At 36.2% G+C, this 20,593-nt stretch overlaps 1 protein-coding gene across 1 annotated transcript; it reads right to left on the bottom strand.

Annotated features, from left to right (window-relative positions):
- Positions 1–378: 378 nt before the first annotated feature.
- On the bottom strand, positions 379–2,459 carry LOC107797831 (UDP-glycosyltransferase 92A1-like). Its single transcript, XM_016620755.2, has one exon. The coding sequence runs from the start codon at positions 2,294–2,296 to the stop codon at positions 791–793; it is 1,506 nt and encodes a 501-aa protein (XP_016476241.1). The 5' UTR covers positions 2,297–2,459; the 3' UTR covers positions 379–790.
- Between the last annotated feature and the right edge of the window lie 18,134 nt (positions 2,460–20,593).

Genomic DNA, 20,593 nt, shown 5'->3' with positions numbered 1-20,593 from the left:
AAAGGAATATAGGCAGCGTCCGTGTTCACACCTTGTCAACTCTGTCTTTTATTCTTATACTATAATTTTCCTATTTCATATGCTCGAAGAAGTGAAAATAAGTTCGACAAGAGAAGATTCTTATGCTCGAAGAAGGTGAAAATTGCAGAGAAGAGACTGCCGATGATTGCAGAAAAATAAGGAAAGAGAAGAGGAGAAAAAAGACGAAAAGGGTGTAACTAAATCGCTTGATTGAAGGCACTAATAATGGATTTGAGAGCCTTTTAAGGTGGAATGTATATACTTTGTAAACAAAACTTGTGTATGTCGGGTAAATAACAAAACATGAATATTTATCGTAATAAGGTTTCAAATAGTGTATAGGAATGAAAAAATCCCTAGAAAGAAAGGTTAAGAAAATATGAAAATCTAAAGAACATAAAGGAACATGATTAGAATGGAGAATCATCCTAAAATAGTAAGCAACTGCATTAAATATAGTCCAGAGCAAATGGTATAAAATAACCCGACATAATTTAAATAGAAGAAAATGACTCTAGAAAGATTGGGTTGCTCTAGTGGTAAGCACCCTCCACTTCCATCCAAGAGGTTGTGAGTTTGAGTCACCCCAAGAGCAAGGTGGGGAGTTTTTGGAGGAAGCGAGCCGAAAGTCTATTGGAAACAGCCTCTCTACCCAGGGTAGGGGTAAGGTCTAATACTGGTTTGTTGTTGTTGTTGACTCTACAAAGATTTCTCTTGTTTTCACATAAAGATCTCCTGTTTAAAGCCTTAAAAGGTTCCAAATTCTTTGTTAAGATGACAGATTTCTTGTACAAAGGAGTGTAGATATGAAGTCGTCCATTGCTTTAACAGAAGAACCCTTAAACTTCTCTTCTTTAACAGCTTCTCTAATAGAAATCCCAATCTTATTAGCCTTTTCCTTCATTTCTTTCCCTTTTCCACTTGTACTCAAAACAATGTCAATCACTTTCTTCACATCCTCTTTTTCAATAACACTTTGAACCCCTTTAGTTAACTCAATGCAAACTCCCATTTCTTCCATTAACATCTTTGAATTAAATGCTTGTTCACCAGCCAAAGGCCAACTAATTATAGGCACCCCTTGACTTAAACTTTCCAATACTGAATTCCATCCACAATGAGTCAAAAATGCACCCGTCGAACCGTGACACAAAATTTGCAATTGGGGTGCCCAAGATTTCACTATTAAACCTTTATTACTCTTTTCCACTCTTTCTTGAAAACCTTGAGGCAACCATTCTGATTTAAACTCACCTTTTAAGTCAAATCCAATAGGAGGTCTAACAACCCAAATAAATGGTTTTTCACTATCTTCTAATCCCAAAGCCAATGCCATCATTTGTGAAGTACTAATTGTGTTTTGTGAACCAAAAGATATGTAAAGAACAGAACTTTGAGGATGTTTATCTAACCATTCTATGCATTTTTCAGGTGACAAACCATGATCTTTTCCAATTCTTGATTCCAAGATTTGACCTTTTTCTCCTTTCTTTAGCATACATTGTGGAAGCAAAGGTCCAATACACCAAACAGGAAGTTTTGTGAAATTCTTGATTGCTTTTATCCCTATAACTTCAAATTCCTCAACACTATTACATAACCATCCTAAAGAATCCAAAGAAGGTGATAACATAGATTTCAACACCTTAGACCAAGAATCATTACCATTGGCTAATTTCATAAAAGGATGAAGTTGAGAGACAGAAAAAGTGCAAGAATCATTAAATCCTGGCATTTTAAAAATACCATCAATTGCTAATAAATGAGGGAGATTTAGCCATAATGATACATAAGCTGCTGTCCCATAAGCACCAGCTGTAGTAAAACTCACATTAAAAATACCACAAGATTTTGCTACTTCACTAGCAAATCCCATAAATGTATCAGAAATTATACAAAGTGGAGGCTTACCATCTTTTTTAACAATCTCTAAAATCAACTTTGTAAGTGGATCTTTCAAAGACAATGTAGAATTGAAAATTGTCACCATATCTTTTAAAGGCAAGGCTTCTGTGTTTTCTGTATTTGGTGGTAAACCATGGTCAGAACTATTATAAGGAAGTGAAACCAAAGAAATATTATTGGGATTTTGTACTTGGTTACTTGAATCTTTGGCTATGTTGGAACTAAGATATTTAATATTAAGAGGGGTACTAACTATAGTGATTTTGTAGCTAGTTCTTTCTTGGATTTTATTGGCTAAGGCTAAGAATGGAATCATATGGCCAAGTGCTAGAAATGGAAGCATTACTATATGTTCTTGAGTGTCACTCATTTTTCCACAAATTATTGGAAATTTTGAGCTGCTTAAGAATTTAGAGAGAAAAATGGTGGAATTATTTTAGGACAAGACAAGCTAGAAAGGTAGGGATAGGGTGAGAAGAAGGGAGAAGAGAAATTGGATGGTATTTATTGTCATCATTCCAACGCTTGTATATATTGAAATTTGGGAGAAAAAAACCAACCTACTTTCTGGTTTCATTAATAATGGTCACCATTTAAAATTTTCAGCTGACGAAAAAATAATCGGAAAAGGGTCAAAATCGCCCTCGAAATTGGACAATTTGTTTTACCATCCCTTAAAAATTGATCCCAGATTTGCTTCTGTCATGACCAAAATGATTCAAATTTGCCCTTTCTGACTAACAAACCTATTTTTTTTAATTTTTAATTTTTCATTAATATTTTTTTGCCCAAAATAATATGACGTGTCCTAATCAAATCAAAGTTGACTAGATTTATCCTTAAAATATTTGTATGGTTCAATTTTGCCCATATACTACATGTACGATTTAATTTCGTTGATAGAATTATTTGATAATTATGTTGGTGAAAGGTAACAAGTACTTCTTGAATTTAGTCAAAAATTATCTTTCCCAAATCTAATGTCACATTCCAATATTGTGTAAATATTTAAAAAAGAAGTAAAAAACTTCTGACATATATAAAAAATATATCAAATGCATTATATTAAAGGTACCTACTTAATATCTTCTAACATTCATATATTTCTAAAAGCATGTCATTAAGAAAAATTAAGACTGTTATTTCAATATTTTTGATACTGATTAAAATAAAAATAATAATACAACGGAAAAAAACTAATACAAGGTTATACAATATGTACGGTATGAGTAAGTATTTACAGTTGGAATATGTGTTTTGTAAGGTTGTAGCGCAATAGCAATTGGCAAATATTTGCTATGACAGGGGCATATGTAGAATTTAATAGTTCCTTGTTCGAATTCACATACGTGTTGACCAAAAAAAAAAAAATCACATACGTGAGAAATTGAGTTCACTTGTACCATGTTGAATTTAGCCCAAACATTATACCAAAAAAGGACACTCTCAAAATAATAGCCGAAATAGTGTATATATATACATTCTATATGTTATATACGAAAATTATACAAATTTTATACACTTTTTCGACTATTGAATATAAATAATTTCTGATGCGGGCTAAAAGTGATAATACTCAAAAATTGTTTGGTTTAGGTAGGTCATGACTTTTGGAAGTCCCTTCTTTATAGGCGACCCTTTATCCCCAAACCTGCAAACCTTGCCACTTTCTACTATTCAAGATTACTAGCTCATATCCATGAGTACACAATCATTATAAATCAAATAAAAATTATGATTAAACAATATGCTTGAGTAATAAAATAAAAAATTTTAAAAATATAAGTTACTAAAAATAATAAATATTAATTGTATTTAGCTAGCTAATAATAAAAGGTGAAATCCCCTTCTACATAAGTTTTCAATGTCTTATTATGATTTTTGACATTGCCTCCGGTTATCGAAGTTACTCGATACTTTTTCTTTTGGGATAATCTGTTTATCTACCATAAAATTAGATTTTTGACATACAATTATTAAGTGTTCTTTTTATAAATACTTTAAGAATTTGATGTTGAGTTTAAAAGTATAATGATGGTAAAGAGACCTTGTATCTAATTAGTAATAGTATTTATTAGAATATGTAGGGTAAAGGGAGAATTTCTTCTTTTCCTTGTACTTTTATTTTTTAGCTCTATTTGCTCCAGTATGGAGTATGGACTCTGTTCATCGGGTGCCATTGAAATGAAAATTCAACAATTCTTCAAATCGGAACAACACTAAGATCCTAACATCACAAACACACAAAATTAGCCACACACACACAATATATATATATATATATATATATATATATATATATATATATATATATATATATATATATATATATTAATTAAACAAAGAATACAATTTATTTTATAAACCATGACTTATGGAATAGTTATCTTAAATTAGACAGTATTACGAACATAAAATGTTGGAATTAAAAAATCGTATGTCTATGGGGTAAACTTTACCATACGTAGTTGTGCGCTAAGCCTTCCTCCACACTTTCTGAATTTCCTCCAATCTATTGTAATACATATTGTCATTACCAAATATGTCTAGAACTAATACCAATTTCTCTGTTGAGAACACTGTATCTATATTATCAAATGTAGAAAATCTGAAATAGTTATACGCACACAATATGCATACATATTTCTATTTCTATTATCTATTATATAGAAGAGAAGTGGAGGCCGACCAAGGGCATAATGTTCATTTTAAATATATTAGTGCATCATTTGCTTGTATACTAGGCTCAAAAGTTTGATTGTGGATTCTTAATAATAGGAAAAACCAAAACTAACGTGGCCATAAGCTATTAAATTCTTCAGGTGGACCTCACTTTCCATTCAACCTTCACTATCTTCGCTAAATGCACTTGATTGTTATTATTATTTTTTCAATAAGTACATTCAACCTTCACTATCTTCACTAAATGCATTACTTGATTGTTATTATTATTATTTTCAATAAGTACCTTTAACTAGAAAAATTATCTTTTTGGTAATTTTATAATTCAAGCGTTCACCTGATTAAAAATACTATGGTAATATACAATATATGACAATTGTATTATCTCCTTAACAAACATTATTTCATTTATTTTATTTATTAACTATTTCAGGTAAAGAAGATTTTATTAAAAAAAAAAATGCAGTGATAATTTATGTAGATTTACATTCAGATGTTCTTATATTATTATCAATTGATATCATTTTATACAAAGTTCTCATTAAATTGCAATTTCAATTGGAATACTTTATAAAATTAGCAAAAAAATATTTAAGAATAAAATATAGTTTCAAGTCCCCTTTTTTGTTATAGAATATTGAAATTTATTCAAATTGTATAATAACTATCCCCTCTCTAAAATATGATTTGAGAATATCTGAAGTTAAACTTAAGACAATTAATTTGTGGAATTGTTTTCTTTTAAAAATTATTATATATTAGGAAGTATAAGAAGTATCATCATACAAGATTATACTTCTCCCTCTATGATCGAAGTTAGTTGGGTACTTCCTCTATTCAATAAAAATTCAACATTATATAAGTTTCAAAATATATAAATATACAATTAGTTATTTAAAAACAAATCTCAACAAATAACTATTGTGATGAAAATTGTATTATACCCTAAATAGTATCTCAATCATATCAAATGAAACTAAAAGAAAACGGTAATATTCCAATTTAAGGTCAATTTGATTATTATTTAGAGTGATCGAGAGATTAATTTATTTTTAATATTATGTCATTAAACTAGAACAAAATACAAATTCTCTTGTTAAAAATTCTTAATAATTAAAAATCACAATTATTATTTCAAAGAACAAAAAAATACCTTTTTCATCAACTATTTGGGAATAAAATTAATATGTTTTATTATTCAAATTTTGATTAGTACAAAAAGAAAAAGTAATACATTAACACAACTGAAAATACTAAAAGGATAAAACTATATATCATTCAATCTAAACAATGAGAAAAATACATCACGACTTATTTTTCAACTGACTTTTTAATTATTATTTTATAGTATTTAATTTTAAGTTTGGTGGTGCAAAAAAATTTTATAATAAAAAAGTGTAGACCCTATGTAGAAATAATTTAAATTATACTTGAATTATTATCTAATCATTGTATAATAAAGTATCAAACTTCGACAAGTATTACAAAGTGATCGGTATAGTAATACGATTTCAGAAAATTAAAATGCACATAATGCAAAAGATAAATAACAATACAGGTAATCGTGGTTCTATACGTTATTACACAAAAGCCTATTCTTTTTCTTCTTTCCCTAAATGCGTAGAAAGTGTATAATTAGCAATAGACCAAGAAATATTAAAAGGAAAAAAATAACAATTGGGCCCGTGCATCGCCCGGTACATCATCTAGTCAATATGTAAAATTTGGAGTACTATTAATAGAGTCATGCTAACAAAGTTATGTTAAACCACCGATCCCCAAGAACATTGTTCTAATAATCGATAAAGAAACTTCTTAATTTTTATTTGATCAATACAAAATGTTCTGGAACGACAATGTGGATAAAAGCATGGCAAAAGCATTCATGTAAAAAGTTGTGCAAGAGACTTAATTAATTTGGAAACGAAGGAACTCATGTGCATGAATGTTATTTATTACAAATTAATCAAGTAATCAAATATTCAAAATTGTTACACTTTATTTCTTAAAAAAAAAAAAAAAAATAGAACTTGAAATCTTCGATGACCATAATTCTTTCTTCAAATCAGCCTTATCACACCAAGGAGCTATCATTTCTCTTCCCCAATTACTAAATGGGGCTTAGACAAAGGTAACATACCAACAAAGAAACATAAAAGAAGTGAAATCAAATTAAAGTGGGACCTAGAGGAAAGTGTAAGAAGGAATTATAATATTTATCAAAATGATGGGCTTTAATATTGCTTTGTTTCTCTACTTTCCTGAAATGATCCAGATGTAATACAACAAACTAAAAGCGTAGAAGAGGTAAATAATTAATTTCAGTTTATATATATATATAGAAGAGGTAAAAGCATGTGGAAGTATCTTTTATTGGTACATTCATATTTTAGAGTTATTTATGTTACGAAATTTTTTACGACAAAGTTTAATTCTTCAGTGGAATTGTCATGTAATCATGTTTCACCCGAGGAAGCTTTGGATATGTTCGAAAGTGTCACGCCCCGAAATTCCCATATTCGGAACCGTGATGGCGCCTAACATTTCACTTGCTAAGAAAACCACCACCACCACCAACAACAACAACCCAATAGAATCCCATTAATGGGGTCTGGGGAGGGTAGTGTGTACGCAGACCTTACCTCTACCCCGAAGGAGTAGAGAGGCTGTTTCCGAAAAACCCTCGGCTCAAAAAAAAAATAAAAAAAAACAAAGACAAAAGGACAAAAAGGGAGACAATATTAGTATCACAACAACACTCATAGGATAAATAGCAACACCATGAAATCCATAAGAAAGATGCAAAGCAAAGGGAGACAATATTAGTAAATATTAGTATCGCCACAACAATCATAAGAAAAATAGGAATACCGTGAAATCTAGAGGAAAGATGCAAAGCAAAAGCGATAGCTAGTAAATAGGACATACACTAAAAAGCGAAATAGTAAACCACAACATTGCCACTAGCTATCTTAGACAAAATCCCTAAATGGCTAGTCCCACAATGATACGAAGTAAGGCACGACTTAACTACCTCCTAACCTACAACCCTAATACTCGACCTCCACATCTTCCTATCAAGTGTCATGTCCTCAAAAATCTGGAGTTTCGCCATATCCTGCCTGATCACCTCTCCCCAATACTTCTTAGGCCGCCCTCTACCTCTTCTCGTGCCCTCCACAACCAGCTACTCACACCTCCGTATCGGAGCATCTGGGCTTCTCCTCTAAACATGTCCGAACCATCTAAGCCTCGCTTCCCGCATCTTGTCATCAATGGGAGCCACGTGCACCTTCTCCCGAATATCATCATTCCTAATCTTATCTATCCTAGTGTGCCCGCACATCCACCGCAACATCCTCATTTCTGCTACTTTCATCTTCTGGATATGTGAGTTCTTAACGGGCCAACACTCAACCCCATATATCATGGCCGGTCTAACTACCGCTTTATAAAACTTACCTTTGATTATCGGTGGCACTCTCTTGTCACACAAGACTCCAGATGCTAACCTCCACTTCATCCATCCTACCCCAATACGGTGTGTGACATCCTCGTCGATCTCCCCTCCCCCCTGGATAACCGAACCAAGGTACTTGAAGCTGCCTCTACTCGGGATGACCTGCGAATCAAGCCTCACATCCACGCCCACTTCCTCTGGCTCAGCGCTAAACTTACACTCCAGGTACTCCGTCTTTGTCCTGCTCAACTTGAAACCCTTAGACTCAAGTGCTTCTCCAAACCACCAGCCTCTCGTTAATACCGACTCGCGACTCATCAATCAGAACTATGTCATCGGCGAATAGCATGCACCATGGCACATCCCCTTGAATATGGTTTGTTAACGCGTCCATCACCAGGGCGAATAAGAACGGACTGAGCGCAGAACCTTGGTGTAACCCCATTATAACCGAAAAATGCTCAGAGTCGCCTCCTACTCTCCTAGCCCGGGTCTTAGCCCCATCATACATGTCCTTAATCACCATAATGTAGGGAACCAACACACCTTTTGCCTCCAGGCATCTCCAGAGAATTTCTCTAGGAACCTTGTCATACGCTTTCTCTAGGTCAATAAACACCATGTGCAGATCCTTCTTCCTCTCTCTGTATAGTTCCACCAACCTTCTAACAAGGTGTATAGCTTCTGTAGTTGAACGACCCGGCATGAACCCGAACTGGTTGTCGGATACAGACACTGTCATCCTCACCCTCGCTTCAACCACCCTCTCCCACACTTTCATGGTATGACTCAGTAATTTGATACCCCTATAATTGTTACAACTCTGGATATCACCTTTGTTCTTATACAATGGAACTACCGTACTCCACCTCCACTCATCTAGCATCCTCTTCCCCTTAAAAATAATATTAAACAACCTAGTCAACCACTCCAAACCTGCTCTCCCCACACACTTCCAAAATTCCACCGGAATCTCGTCTGGACCGGTCGCTCTGCCCCTACTCATCTTACGCATAGCTCCCACGACCTCCTCAACCTCGATACGCCTGCAGTACCCAAAGTCACGGTGACTCTCGGAATGCTCCAATTCGCCTAGCACAATATCCCGATCCCCTTCTTCATTCAGAAGTTTATGAAAGTAAGTCTGCCATCTCCTCTTAATCTGGGCATCTTCCATCAATACTCTACCATCTTCGTCCTTGATACATCTCACTTGGTCCAAATCCCGAGCCTTCCTCTCCCTCAACTTGGCCAGCCGGAATAACTTCTTCTCCCCACCTTTTTTCCCCAATTCCTCGTACATACGACCATAACTCGCAGTCTTAGCCTCTGTGACCGCCAGCTTAGCCTCCTTCCTAGCTGCCTTATACCTCTCCATGCACACTCGCCTCTCCTCTTCACTTATGCTCCCCACTAACTTCAGGTACGCCGCCTTCTTTGCTTCAACTTTACCTTGGACCACTTCATTCCACCACCAGTCTCCTTTGTGCCCACCAGAGACGCCCGTCGAGACCCCTAACACCTCTCTCGCAGCCTCCCGTTGCTAGAAAAACCAACGTTAGAATATAATTAGCCATTTTAATAAAATTTTAAATTAATTAATACCAAGGAAACAAATGCGGAAATAATATCTGAAATAATTCATAATAATCGCGATATCTAAATACCATCCCAAAACTAGAGTTACAAGTGCACGAGCTTCTAGAATGATACAAATTAGGGTCTGAATAAAATAAAACTGTCTGAAAGCAAACACACAGCTAAAATAAAATAGACGGGGACTTCAGAACTGCGGACGTTGTGCAGTTATACCTCAAGTCTCATGTAGGTAGCTGAAATCCGAGCAAGTCTATGGTACGCCGCTGGGACCAACTCCGAAATCTACACAAGAAGTGCAGAGTGTAGTATCAGTACAACCGACCCCATGTACTGGTAAGTGCCGATCCTAACCTCGACGAAGTAGTGACGAGGCTAAGGCAGGTCACTTACATTAATCTGTACGCAATAATAATAATAACAACAATAATAGAAACAAAACATGTATCTCTTTTCAACAATTGAAGCCAACTTGGCAGTCATAACTAATTATTATTTTAATCAGTTTTCATTGCGGCGTGCAACCCGATCCCACAATATATTCACATTCAATGTTCTTGCGGCGTGCAACCCGATCCTCCAATATATTCATTTCAATTAATTCTGTTGCGGCATGCAACCTGTTCCTCCAATATATTCATTTCAATCAATTCTGTTGCGGCATGCAACCCGCTCCAATAATATAAACTTTAAATAAATCTGTTGCGACGTGCAACCCGATCCCCCAATATAAACTTTAAACAACTCTGTTGCGGCGTACAACCCGATCCCCCAATATATTTATTTTTATTTCCGTTGCGGCGTGCAATCCGATCCCCCATATATTTTAATAACTCTTAAATGTGATAAAAATACTCCAATAAATACCATGTTCAATGAGAAACTATTAAGCATCAAGGCTTACAATAATTATATTTCATTTATGAAATAAACAATGACAAGTAACAATTAATTGTGGAAATCAGGGAGAAAATAAGCAGTATAATATTTAATATGCTAAATGTCAAGTAGCAATTAAGACACATACATCAAATAAGCATGTGACAATTATTACAGGAATTCAAGAATTAGTATTTGATAAGGAATATGAGAGAAACAATTATTATAACCATTAATTTGTGTCTTAAAACAATTTAAGATGTCTAAATAATTAAGCAAACAATTAAATTGACAAAGTATAGGCACTCGTCACCTTGCCTATATGTAATGACCCAATCAGTCATTTTAACTTTTGGAACCCCGTTCCCTAAAATAAAACTTTCCATATGTGCTTTTAATGATTTATGACTTGCGGGGATGGTTGGTTCGGGATTTGAAAGTGTTCGGGTTGAAATCGGAACACTTGGTTCCTTAAGTTAGCCTTAAAAGGTCAAGTTTGACTTCGCTCAACATTCTGAGAAAACGATCCCGAAATCGGGATTTGACGGTTCTAATGGATTTGTATGATGATTTCGGACTTGGGCGTATGTTCGAATCGGGTTTTGGATAACTCGGGAGCGTTTTGGCGCTTAATAGTAAAAATCAACTATTTGAAGGTTTAAAGTTCTTTAAAATTTGATTTGGAGTAGGTTTTAGAGTAATTGAAGTCCGTTTAGAATTTGGAGTCGGAGAATAGTTCTGCATAGTGATTTAAGACTTGCACGCAAAATTTCGTATCTTTCCGGATAGTTTAAGTATGTTTCGGGGCATTGGAAGTAAATTGAAGAACTTGAAGTTCGTAAGTTTGATTCAATTTAGTTTGGGGTATGATTCTTACATTTGATGTTGTTTTACACGTTCCGTGAGTTCGAGCGATTCCATTTTATGATTTCAAACCTGTTGGTATGTTCGGGCGGCCCCCCGGGGGACCCGAGTGTTAACAGGACGAGGCTCAGATCAAATTTGGAATTTTGTAGAAGAACTAAAGCTTCCAGCTTCTGTCAGAATCGCACCTGCGAATGGGCCAGCCGCAGATGCGAGCCATACGCCGCAGGTACGAAGGAGAGGAGTTGCCCAGCAACCGCAGATGCGAAGGAATGGGCGCACTTGCGCTTGCGCAGAAGCGAGCAATTTATCCGCAGGTGCGGTGCCAGGCAAAAAGAGGAAATGCGCACCTGCGAGGAATTTCTGCAGGTGTGAAAGCCGCATGTGCGGTACTCCTCCGCAAGTGCAGAAATCACTGTTGGACAGAACCTTAAAACGGACGAAGCTCAGTCCATTTTTGTTCATTTTTCGTCCATGTTTGGGCGATTTCAGAGCTTCTTGAGAGGAGATTTCAACTAGCAATTTGGAGGTAAGTTAATTCTACATACTTTGAGTTAAATAAATAGATTATAGATAGATTATAACTAGTAAATCTTAGAAATCAAAGATTTAGATGAAAACCCTAGATTTTATAAAAACGAGATTTTAACCACGAATATGGTTATGGAATTGGATAGAAATTATATATTTGATTTCTTGAGATTATGAGTAACGTTTTCATCCAAATATTTTTGGAATCCGGATACGTGAGCCCGGGGTGAATTTTAGGAATTTTACTGTTTTGTTTAGGGTAATTTACTCAATTGCCTAAATTCGAATTATTGAACATGTATTAATTATTTTGTATAATATTAGGATAGATTCGGATTTTTCGGCACCAAATTGTGAATTTAACGCGACGTGGTAATCGGAAAGTGGACTTTGAGACAAGGTAAGTCTCTTGTCTAATCTTGTGAGGGAAAAATTACCCCATAGGTAATTAAATTAATAATTATTGCTAATTGTGGGGGCTACGTACACACGAGATGACGAGAGTCCGTGCGTAGCTACTATTAATGCTAAAGTCTGGGTAGTTTAGGACTCAAAGCATGAATTACTTGTGCAAATCGTATTCTTTGTTTAATTAATATTATTTGATATATATATATATATATATATATATATATATATATATATATATATATAGTGTGTGTGTGAATTGTTAGGTAAAAATATTAAAAGATAAAAATCCCATATGCTTAAATTTTATGTTTAAATTAATTAATTGTTAAAGAAATTGTTCATCCTCTCGAATTGATCTTTTAATAAATATACTCTCCTTCTAAAGGTACATAAGAAAATGTCCTCCTTTCTTGTGGAGCGAGCCGAACGCCTCGGCAGGATAGATGCATCTATGGATCACACCGCACGTCTCTTGGCAGTGTACACGACACTCTAGATCGGGCCGTACGACCTCGACAGAAATCATGCCTAATAATAATAATTACACGATACTTTGATGGTTTATTGTAGCTTGTGAAGCTAATTGATAAATTAGAAATCTTTGAAATTTAAAGAATTAATTATCTCTGCTTGTTAAGGAATTATTGTTATTCCTGTAAATGAGGCTAATTGATAAATTGGAAATTTATTGGAATTAAAAGAATTTAATTAATTTATTGAGAATTGTTGCATTTGAAAGAATTTAATTATTTCTGCTGGTTAAAGAAAATCACTGTAAATTCTATGAATCATGTTGATCTAGATATTGCTATTTTTATTTCATTTATTATTATTGACTCTTAGTGAGTGTCAAAGTCGGCCATCTCGTCTCTACCTCTTCGAGATTAAGCTTGATACTTACTGGGTACACGTTATTTTCGTACTCATGCTGCACTTGCAGCACATTTTATTGTGCAGGTACATATATGTTTAGCGGCCTTGTGAGTGCAGAGGTGTGGTTAATAATTGTGGGGACATAGGTGAGCTGCATTCTGTATTACGATCCACAACCAACAGAGTCTCCTTCAGATTTATTATATTTTCCGATCTAATTTGTATTCTGGACAGATGCTGTATTTTATTTTTAATTCCCTAGTAAATGCTCATGCACTTGTGACACCGGGTTTTGGGAATGGTTGTGAATTGTTTAGAAATTTAGTTGCTAAAAGTATTTATCATTTACTCTATGAGTTTTATCTTTATTATTTCATTGAAGAAAGTTTGATTTCAAAAATACTAAAATGGGTAATTAAGCTAAGTATGTATTATTGGCTTGCTTGACAGCGGTGTCCGGCGCCATCACGACCTTTAATGGATTTTGGGTCGTGACAATGTGGTATTAGAGTACTAGGTTCACTTAGGTCTTACGAGTCATGAGCAAGTCTATTAGAGTCTTGCGGATCGGTACATAGACGTCTATGCTTATCTTCGAGAGGCTACATGGTTGTTAGGAATACTTTCCTTTTTGATTCCTCATCGTGCGATTCGATTCCTTTGAGGCTTATGCCTTCATTTCCTTCCTATTAAATCTTATACGACGTGAAGCGCTTGTTATAAATTGGGGATCGAGGAAATTTTTAATGGTTCTACAAATATAGTGCAGGATGCTTCTCTCTGTATAATTAATTGGTCTATTGTCGTCGCATTACGGAAGGCCTCTTTATCATTTCAAGCCAAGTATCAGTACTACCTAAGGTTTTGAGATTTTGCATTGATTGTTATGACGATTCGTGCGTTGTTATCGCATAGTGTTTATGTAATGGTAAAACGCCTGTCTATATGTCAGGGCAGTAAACGACTTGAAAGAATGTTTTTCCTTGTACATGATTCAGAGGTTCCATGTTTTATTTCCAGCAGAGAAAAGGCAATCGGACTATAAATGTTCAGGTTTGGGGTTGATGGAGTAACGAAGCCTGATATTTTCGAGCGTGGTAGAGTTCTCAATTTTGATGTGGTGTCATCGCCTTGTTAAATGCGTTAAGGTTTGCCGGTGTTATAGTTTTCTACAACTCGCCTTCACGGCGGAGTGTTAGGAATTTGTATAGGGGAAGCAGTTGTTAGAGATCGCGGTGTGTAGTAGTTCAGGGTCGAAGCGGTGTTCCTAGTATTGATGGCTCGAGAAGGATGATCCTCAACAAGGTTTAAAGCTGGTAATGACCTATTGGTTCAAGTGCTACAGAGACGGATTTTTAGTTAAAGTAACAACTAGGCAGTGAAACATGAGGAAGGACATATGAAAGGTGTCTTGTGGTGGTTAGGTTCCGAGAAGACCAAGTGTAAAAAAACAGAAGTCGAGTAGTTGCTTAAAGGAGATGGTTGACCAAAGTGGGAGAGTGGCAAGGTAGCACATGGGTTACGTGGTAGGATGATTACACGCCTTGAGGAAAGTTTGGAGTGATTTGGTATGTAGAATGGACAGTGACTAGGTCTACAGACTTAAGTTGTAATATTAGCTGCTATATTGAGGAAGATTGGATACAACAGGAGGGAGTTGCTTGATATGAAGAAGGATACAACATGACTTTGGATTGGAATATATTGTCGCACCTCTAGTTGACGTCCATGAGGAGTGAAGGGACTGGTGCAGCTGGTGAATGAGCTCTGACTCAGGATGATCTACTGATTTCGTAGTAATTGCACCCAGTGCAACGACGTTGGAATATGTCGGCATGTAATTTCCACATGTGGGGTTATCTCCTTTGAGCAGGTTAGCGGTCGCGTGTTATTGACGATGCTTTTGCGAAGAATTCTGCTGGCTACCCAGTAAGAGATTTAATATGAAAATGTGGCTAGTGGTTCGGAGCGTTTATTAAAGGTTAATAGAAGGATTTCGAGAAATTTGGCAAGTTGCGTTTGCAGGATCATGTCAACGATGAAGAAAGAATCTCGGTGGATTCCAGAGTTATGTAATTGTAGCTTCAAGCTAAGTGGGAGAGCCCCACCATCTACAATTGTATTGCATGGTTGTCTATTTGTGAGGTTCCTGGTTATCGGTGTATTGGTGGGTCATTGCAACTAAGGGAAGAAAACATCAGTGGTAATTTGAGCAAAGAATTTGGGGAATGTGTTCCATATTTGGCCTTATCGATTCATATTTAGGTTTTTGGAAGACTCAGAGTTTATGCTTCGTGTAGATGTAATGCATAAGGAAAGTGAGACAGTCGGGTGTTTCCTTGAGAAAGTGTTCATGTGCTAGCGGGGCCTTGGAGTTGATCATGTTTGGGAACAAGTCAGAGCAAGTGACTCTCGATAACGGTCATAGAGGGTTCAAAAATTTAAAGTGTGGTGCCTAAGGATATCGGGTCCGTAGTATGGTTGAGTATCGAGCTTTTACAACAGATTATGAAACAAGGCTTGGATTACTCTATGTTATCTTCAGGTTGTGGTGTAGCATTTGAGAAACAGAAGAAAATAATTTCGGATTCATAAAAGAAGTATCAGAATAGGTGTATCAGTTGAAGATGTAAAAGTGCGCACAAAGAGGGGTATGAGATGATTTTTGGATTTTGAAATAGCGTGGTCTCGTAAAATAAGGTCACTCGAGATGAGTGCGGATTTGCGTTCGTGATGTAATGAATGGAGCTATTATTATTATTTCTAAGGCAAGTTGAGAATAAATTGAGAAAAGACGGATCGGCTAACAATGGTTGAACTGGCACGATGGTGGCAATGATCAGTTCTTTCAGCGCATTGAATTATGCATGTGATTTGTGGCGGTACGTGCGAAGCTTGACGGCCGCCGTAATTGATTTTATTTGGAGGAATTCAAGTATTATGGAATGTTATGTGTAGAGGGATCCCAGAAGAGTTGTGGTGGTTTAGACCACTACTTGAGGCGGAAGGTCGTGGTAGCGTGTCTCACGGAAAGATTGTGTAAGAGTGGCATGTAGTCACTTGATTGAGTGAAGAATGAAACCAAGTATGAAGATTGTGGTAATATCGCTGATTCGAGAATTTATGCCTGGAGGACGCTCGGTTCATTTGGTTGTGGACTGTGGAAGTTTGTTCTGGTTATGATGGTTGTTCTTGTGTGTTATGGGAAAAAGGGTTATTATGGATCCTTGAAAGATTATTAGCCTAGTATGTTGCGATCAGAATCGGCTTGAGGTCTATGGATGGATTTGAATATGAATATGAGCTCTATATCAGGCCGGATGTGTTCATTTCAGCATAGCGCTGCTTATGGAGGAGTATTCGGATGTTGGAAGTCATTTTGTCGTCGGCTATTTTTTGTAATAGTATATTGTGCCGTGTGAGTTGTGAAACGACTTGATAAATTTCTTATGTGTTGAGGTTCCACATAGCGATGGTGTTATGTGAGCAGGATGGCTCTCGAGATTCAAATCATATATAGCACCTTAGTTGTGCTTGAGTTTTGAAGCGTATGGCGTTGTCGGTCCTTCCAGGGATGGTATTATGCACTTAGCATACTTGTGTCCGATATTCGGATATTTTGTAAGTAATGAGCATTCTAGCTCGGTAAGTATTTCCTTATAGATTCTTTTTGTACGGATCGGGTAGCACGCTTCCACGAGTATGTTGTTTGGATCGGGTTGAACGCCGCAACAGTGTGATGTTGAGTATAGTCCCCTATATTCTATTTTGTGTGTTTGTGTCCCATTTTTTGAGGAAGGTTTATGACACCTTTTTAGTTGTCTAATTAGTCATGTGGGTTGAGAAAGCCTTTCCAGAGTTCGTTTTCCTTATGTATCGCAATCGAGTCCATAGCTTATTAGCTCATTGTGGCGTCATATGAGGCTTTTTGATCGTGTCTGAGGTGGTTTATTGCCCGAGTAGCTCATGCTTGGAGAGACGATATTATTGGATCCGGGATCAGTGCGATCGGATTATGTGAAATATAATAAATAGCAAATACCATTATTTGGTTATAATGGGGTGATGATTCTTGTCAGGAGGAGAGACTCAATAGTTTGTTGACTCGGCAGTTGGTTATGAATTTCTACACATTTCTTCCATCGTGGAATCATTTCAAGAGTTGGAACATGACTTATATGTATCATGAGGTGTGTTGTGAACATCAGATTCGTGGAATTTCGGACATTGTTACTGGGGGATGTTATTATGGTCATGTGAATGGTGCGGTGCATGGTCTAAATTCAACAAAGGTATGCGATCCACTATTGGGGCATCGTGTAGTGATTGATACGGTGTTCGTAAGTTGGAAACATGCATGGTGGAGAATTCTGGATGATAGAATTGGGCTCTAAGACTTAATTGCCTAAATAAAGGGGAGAATTGTCAAATTGGCTCGAGCGAATGTGCTCAATTGGTTGTGGTAGCACGGGTAGGTTCTCAAAGTGTTAAACTGTGATTTTGGACAACTCCGGAACAGTCCTTAGCACGTTCGAGGACGAACGCATATTTAAGTGGGAGAGAATGTAATGACCCAACCGGTCATTTTAATTTTTGGAACCCTGTTCCCTAAAATAAAACTTCCCGTATGTGCTTTTAATGATTTATGACTTGCGGGGATGGTTGGTTCGGGATTTGGAAGTGTTCGGGTTGAAATCGGAACACTTGGTTCCTTAAGTTAGCCTTAAAAGGTCAAGTTTGACTTCGATCAACATTTTGAGAAAACGATCCCGGAATAAGGATTTGACGATTCCAATAGATTCGTATGATGATTTCGGACTTGGGCATATGTTCGAATCGGGTTTTGGATAACCCGGGAGCGTTTTGGCGCTTAATAGCGAAAATTAACTATTTGAAGGTTTAAAGTTCTTTAAAATTTGGTTTGTTGTAGGTTTTAGAGTAATTGAAGTCCGTTTGGAATTCCGAGTCTGAAAATAGTTCCGCATAGTGATTTAAGACTTGCACGCAAAATTTCGTGTCTTTCCGGATAGTTTAAGTACATTTCGGCGCATTGGAAGTAAATTGAAGAACTTGAAGTTCTTAAGTTTGATTCAATTTGGTTTGGGGTATGATTCTTAGATTTGATGTTGTTTTACATGTTCCGTGAGTTCGAGCGAGTCCAGTTTATGATTTCAAACCTGTTGGTATGTTCGGGCAGGGCCCCGGGGGACCCGAGTGTTAACCGGATGAGGCTCGGATCAATTTTGGAATTTTAAAGAAGAACTGAAGCTTCCAGCTTCTGTCAGAATCGCACCTGCGCATGGGCCAGCCGCAAGTGCGAGCTCGCAGGTGCGGGCCATACATCGCAGATGCGAAGGAGAGGAGCTGCCCAACAACCGCAGATGCGAAGGAATGGGCGCACCTTCGCTTGCGCAAAAGCGAGCAATTTGTCCGCAGGTGCGGTACTAGGCCAAAATAGGAAATGCGCACCTGCGAGGAATTTCCGCAGGTGCGAAATCCGCATGCGCGGTACTCCTCCGCAGGTGTGGAAATCATTGTTGGACAACTTTAAATCGGACGAAGCTCAGTCCATTATTGTTCATTTTTCTTCCTTGTTTGGGCGATTTCAGAGCTTTTTGAGAGGAGATTTCAACTAGCAATTTGGAGGTAAGTTAATTCTACACACTTTGAGTTAATTAAATAGATTATAGGTAGATTATAACTAGTAAATCTTAGAAATCAAAGATTTAGATGAAAAATCTAGATTTTCTAAAAACGAGATTTTAACCACAAACATGGTTATGGAATTAGATAGAAATTATATATTTGAGTTCTTGAGATTATGGGTAATGTTTTCATCCAAAAATGTTCGGAATCCGGACACGTGGGCCCGGGGTAAATTTTAGGAATTTTACTGTTTTGGTTAGGGTAATTTACTCAATTGCCTAAATTCGAATTATTGAACATGTATTAATTATTTTGTATAATATTTAGAGAGCTTCGAATTTTTCTTCACCAAATTGTGAATATAACGTGACATGGTAATCGGAAAGTGAACTTTGAGACAAGGTAATTCTCTTGTCTAATCTTGTGAGGAAAAATTACCCCATACGTAATTAAATTAATAATTATTGCTAATTGTGGGGGCTACGTACGCACGTGGTGACGAGAGTCCGTGCGTAGCTACTATTAATGCTAAAGTCCAGGTAGTTTAGGACTCCGGGTAGTTTAGGACACAAAACATGAATTACTTGTACAAATTGTATTCCTTGTTTAATTAATATTATTTGTTATATATATACATATTGTGAATTGTTAGGTAAAAATATTAAAAGATGAAAATCCCATATGCTTAAATTTTCTGTTTAAATTAATTAATTATTAAAAGAAATTGTCATCCTCTCGAATTGATCTTTTAATAAATATACTCTCCTTCCGGAGGTACATAAGAAAATGTCCTCCTTTCTTGTGGAGCGGGCCAAACGCCTCGGCAGGATAGATACATCTATGGATCACGCCGCATGTCCCTTGGCAGTGTACACGACACTCTGGATCGGGCCGTCCGACCTCAGAAAAAATCATGCCTAATAATAATAATTACACGATACTTTGATAGTTTATTGCAGCTTGTGAAGCTAATTGATAAACTGAAAATCTTTGAAATTTAAAGAATTAATTATCTCGGCTTGTTAAGGAATTATTGTTATTCCTATAAATGAGGCTAATTGATAAATTGGAAATTTATTGGAATTGAAAGAATTTAATTAATATATTAAGAATTGTTGCATTTGAAGGAATTTAATTATTTCTGCTGGTTAAAGAAAATAATTGTAAATTCTAAAAATCATGTTGATCTAAATATTGCTATTTTTATTTCATTTATTGTTATTGACTCTTAGTGAGTGTCAAAGTCGGCCATCTCGTCTCTACCTCTTCGAGATTAGGCTTGATACTTACTGGGTACACGTTATTTTCGTACTCACGCTGCCCTTGCTGCACATTTTATTGTGCAGGTACATATATGTTTAGCGGCCTTGTGGGCGCAGAGGTGTGGTTAATAATTGTGGGGATATAGGTGAGCTGCATGCTGTATTACGATCCGCAGCCAACAGAGTCTCCTTCAGAGCTATTATATTTTTCTGTCTAATTTGTATTTTGGACAGATGCTGTATTTTATTTTTAATTCCCTAGTAAATGCTCATGCATTTGTGACACCGGGTTTTGGGAATGGTTGTGAATTGTTTAGAAATTTAGTTGCTAAAAGTATTTATCAATTACTCGTTTTATCTTTATTATTTCATTGAAGAAATTTTGATTTCAAAAATACTAAAATGGGTAATTGAGCTAAGTATGTATTGTTAGCTTACCTGACAGTGGTGTCTGGCGCCTTCA

Source organism: Nicotiana tabacum, chromosome 13 (genome assembly GCF_000715075.1).
Source record: "Nicotiana tabacum cultivar K326 chromosome 13, ASM71507v2, whole genome shotgun sequence".
Classification (NCBI taxonomy): domain Eukaryota; kingdom Viridiplantae; phylum Streptophyta; class Magnoliopsida; order Solanales; family Solanaceae; genus Nicotiana; species Nicotiana tabacum.
This window is presented reverse-complemented; position numbering and strand designations above follow the sequence as displayed.

What these genes read in the sequence shown, in the direction of transcription:
- LOC107797831 (XM_016620755.2), bottom strand. Translation starts at nt 2,296, where the DNA reads ATGAGTGACACTCAAGAACATATAGTAATGCTTCCATTTCTAGCACTT.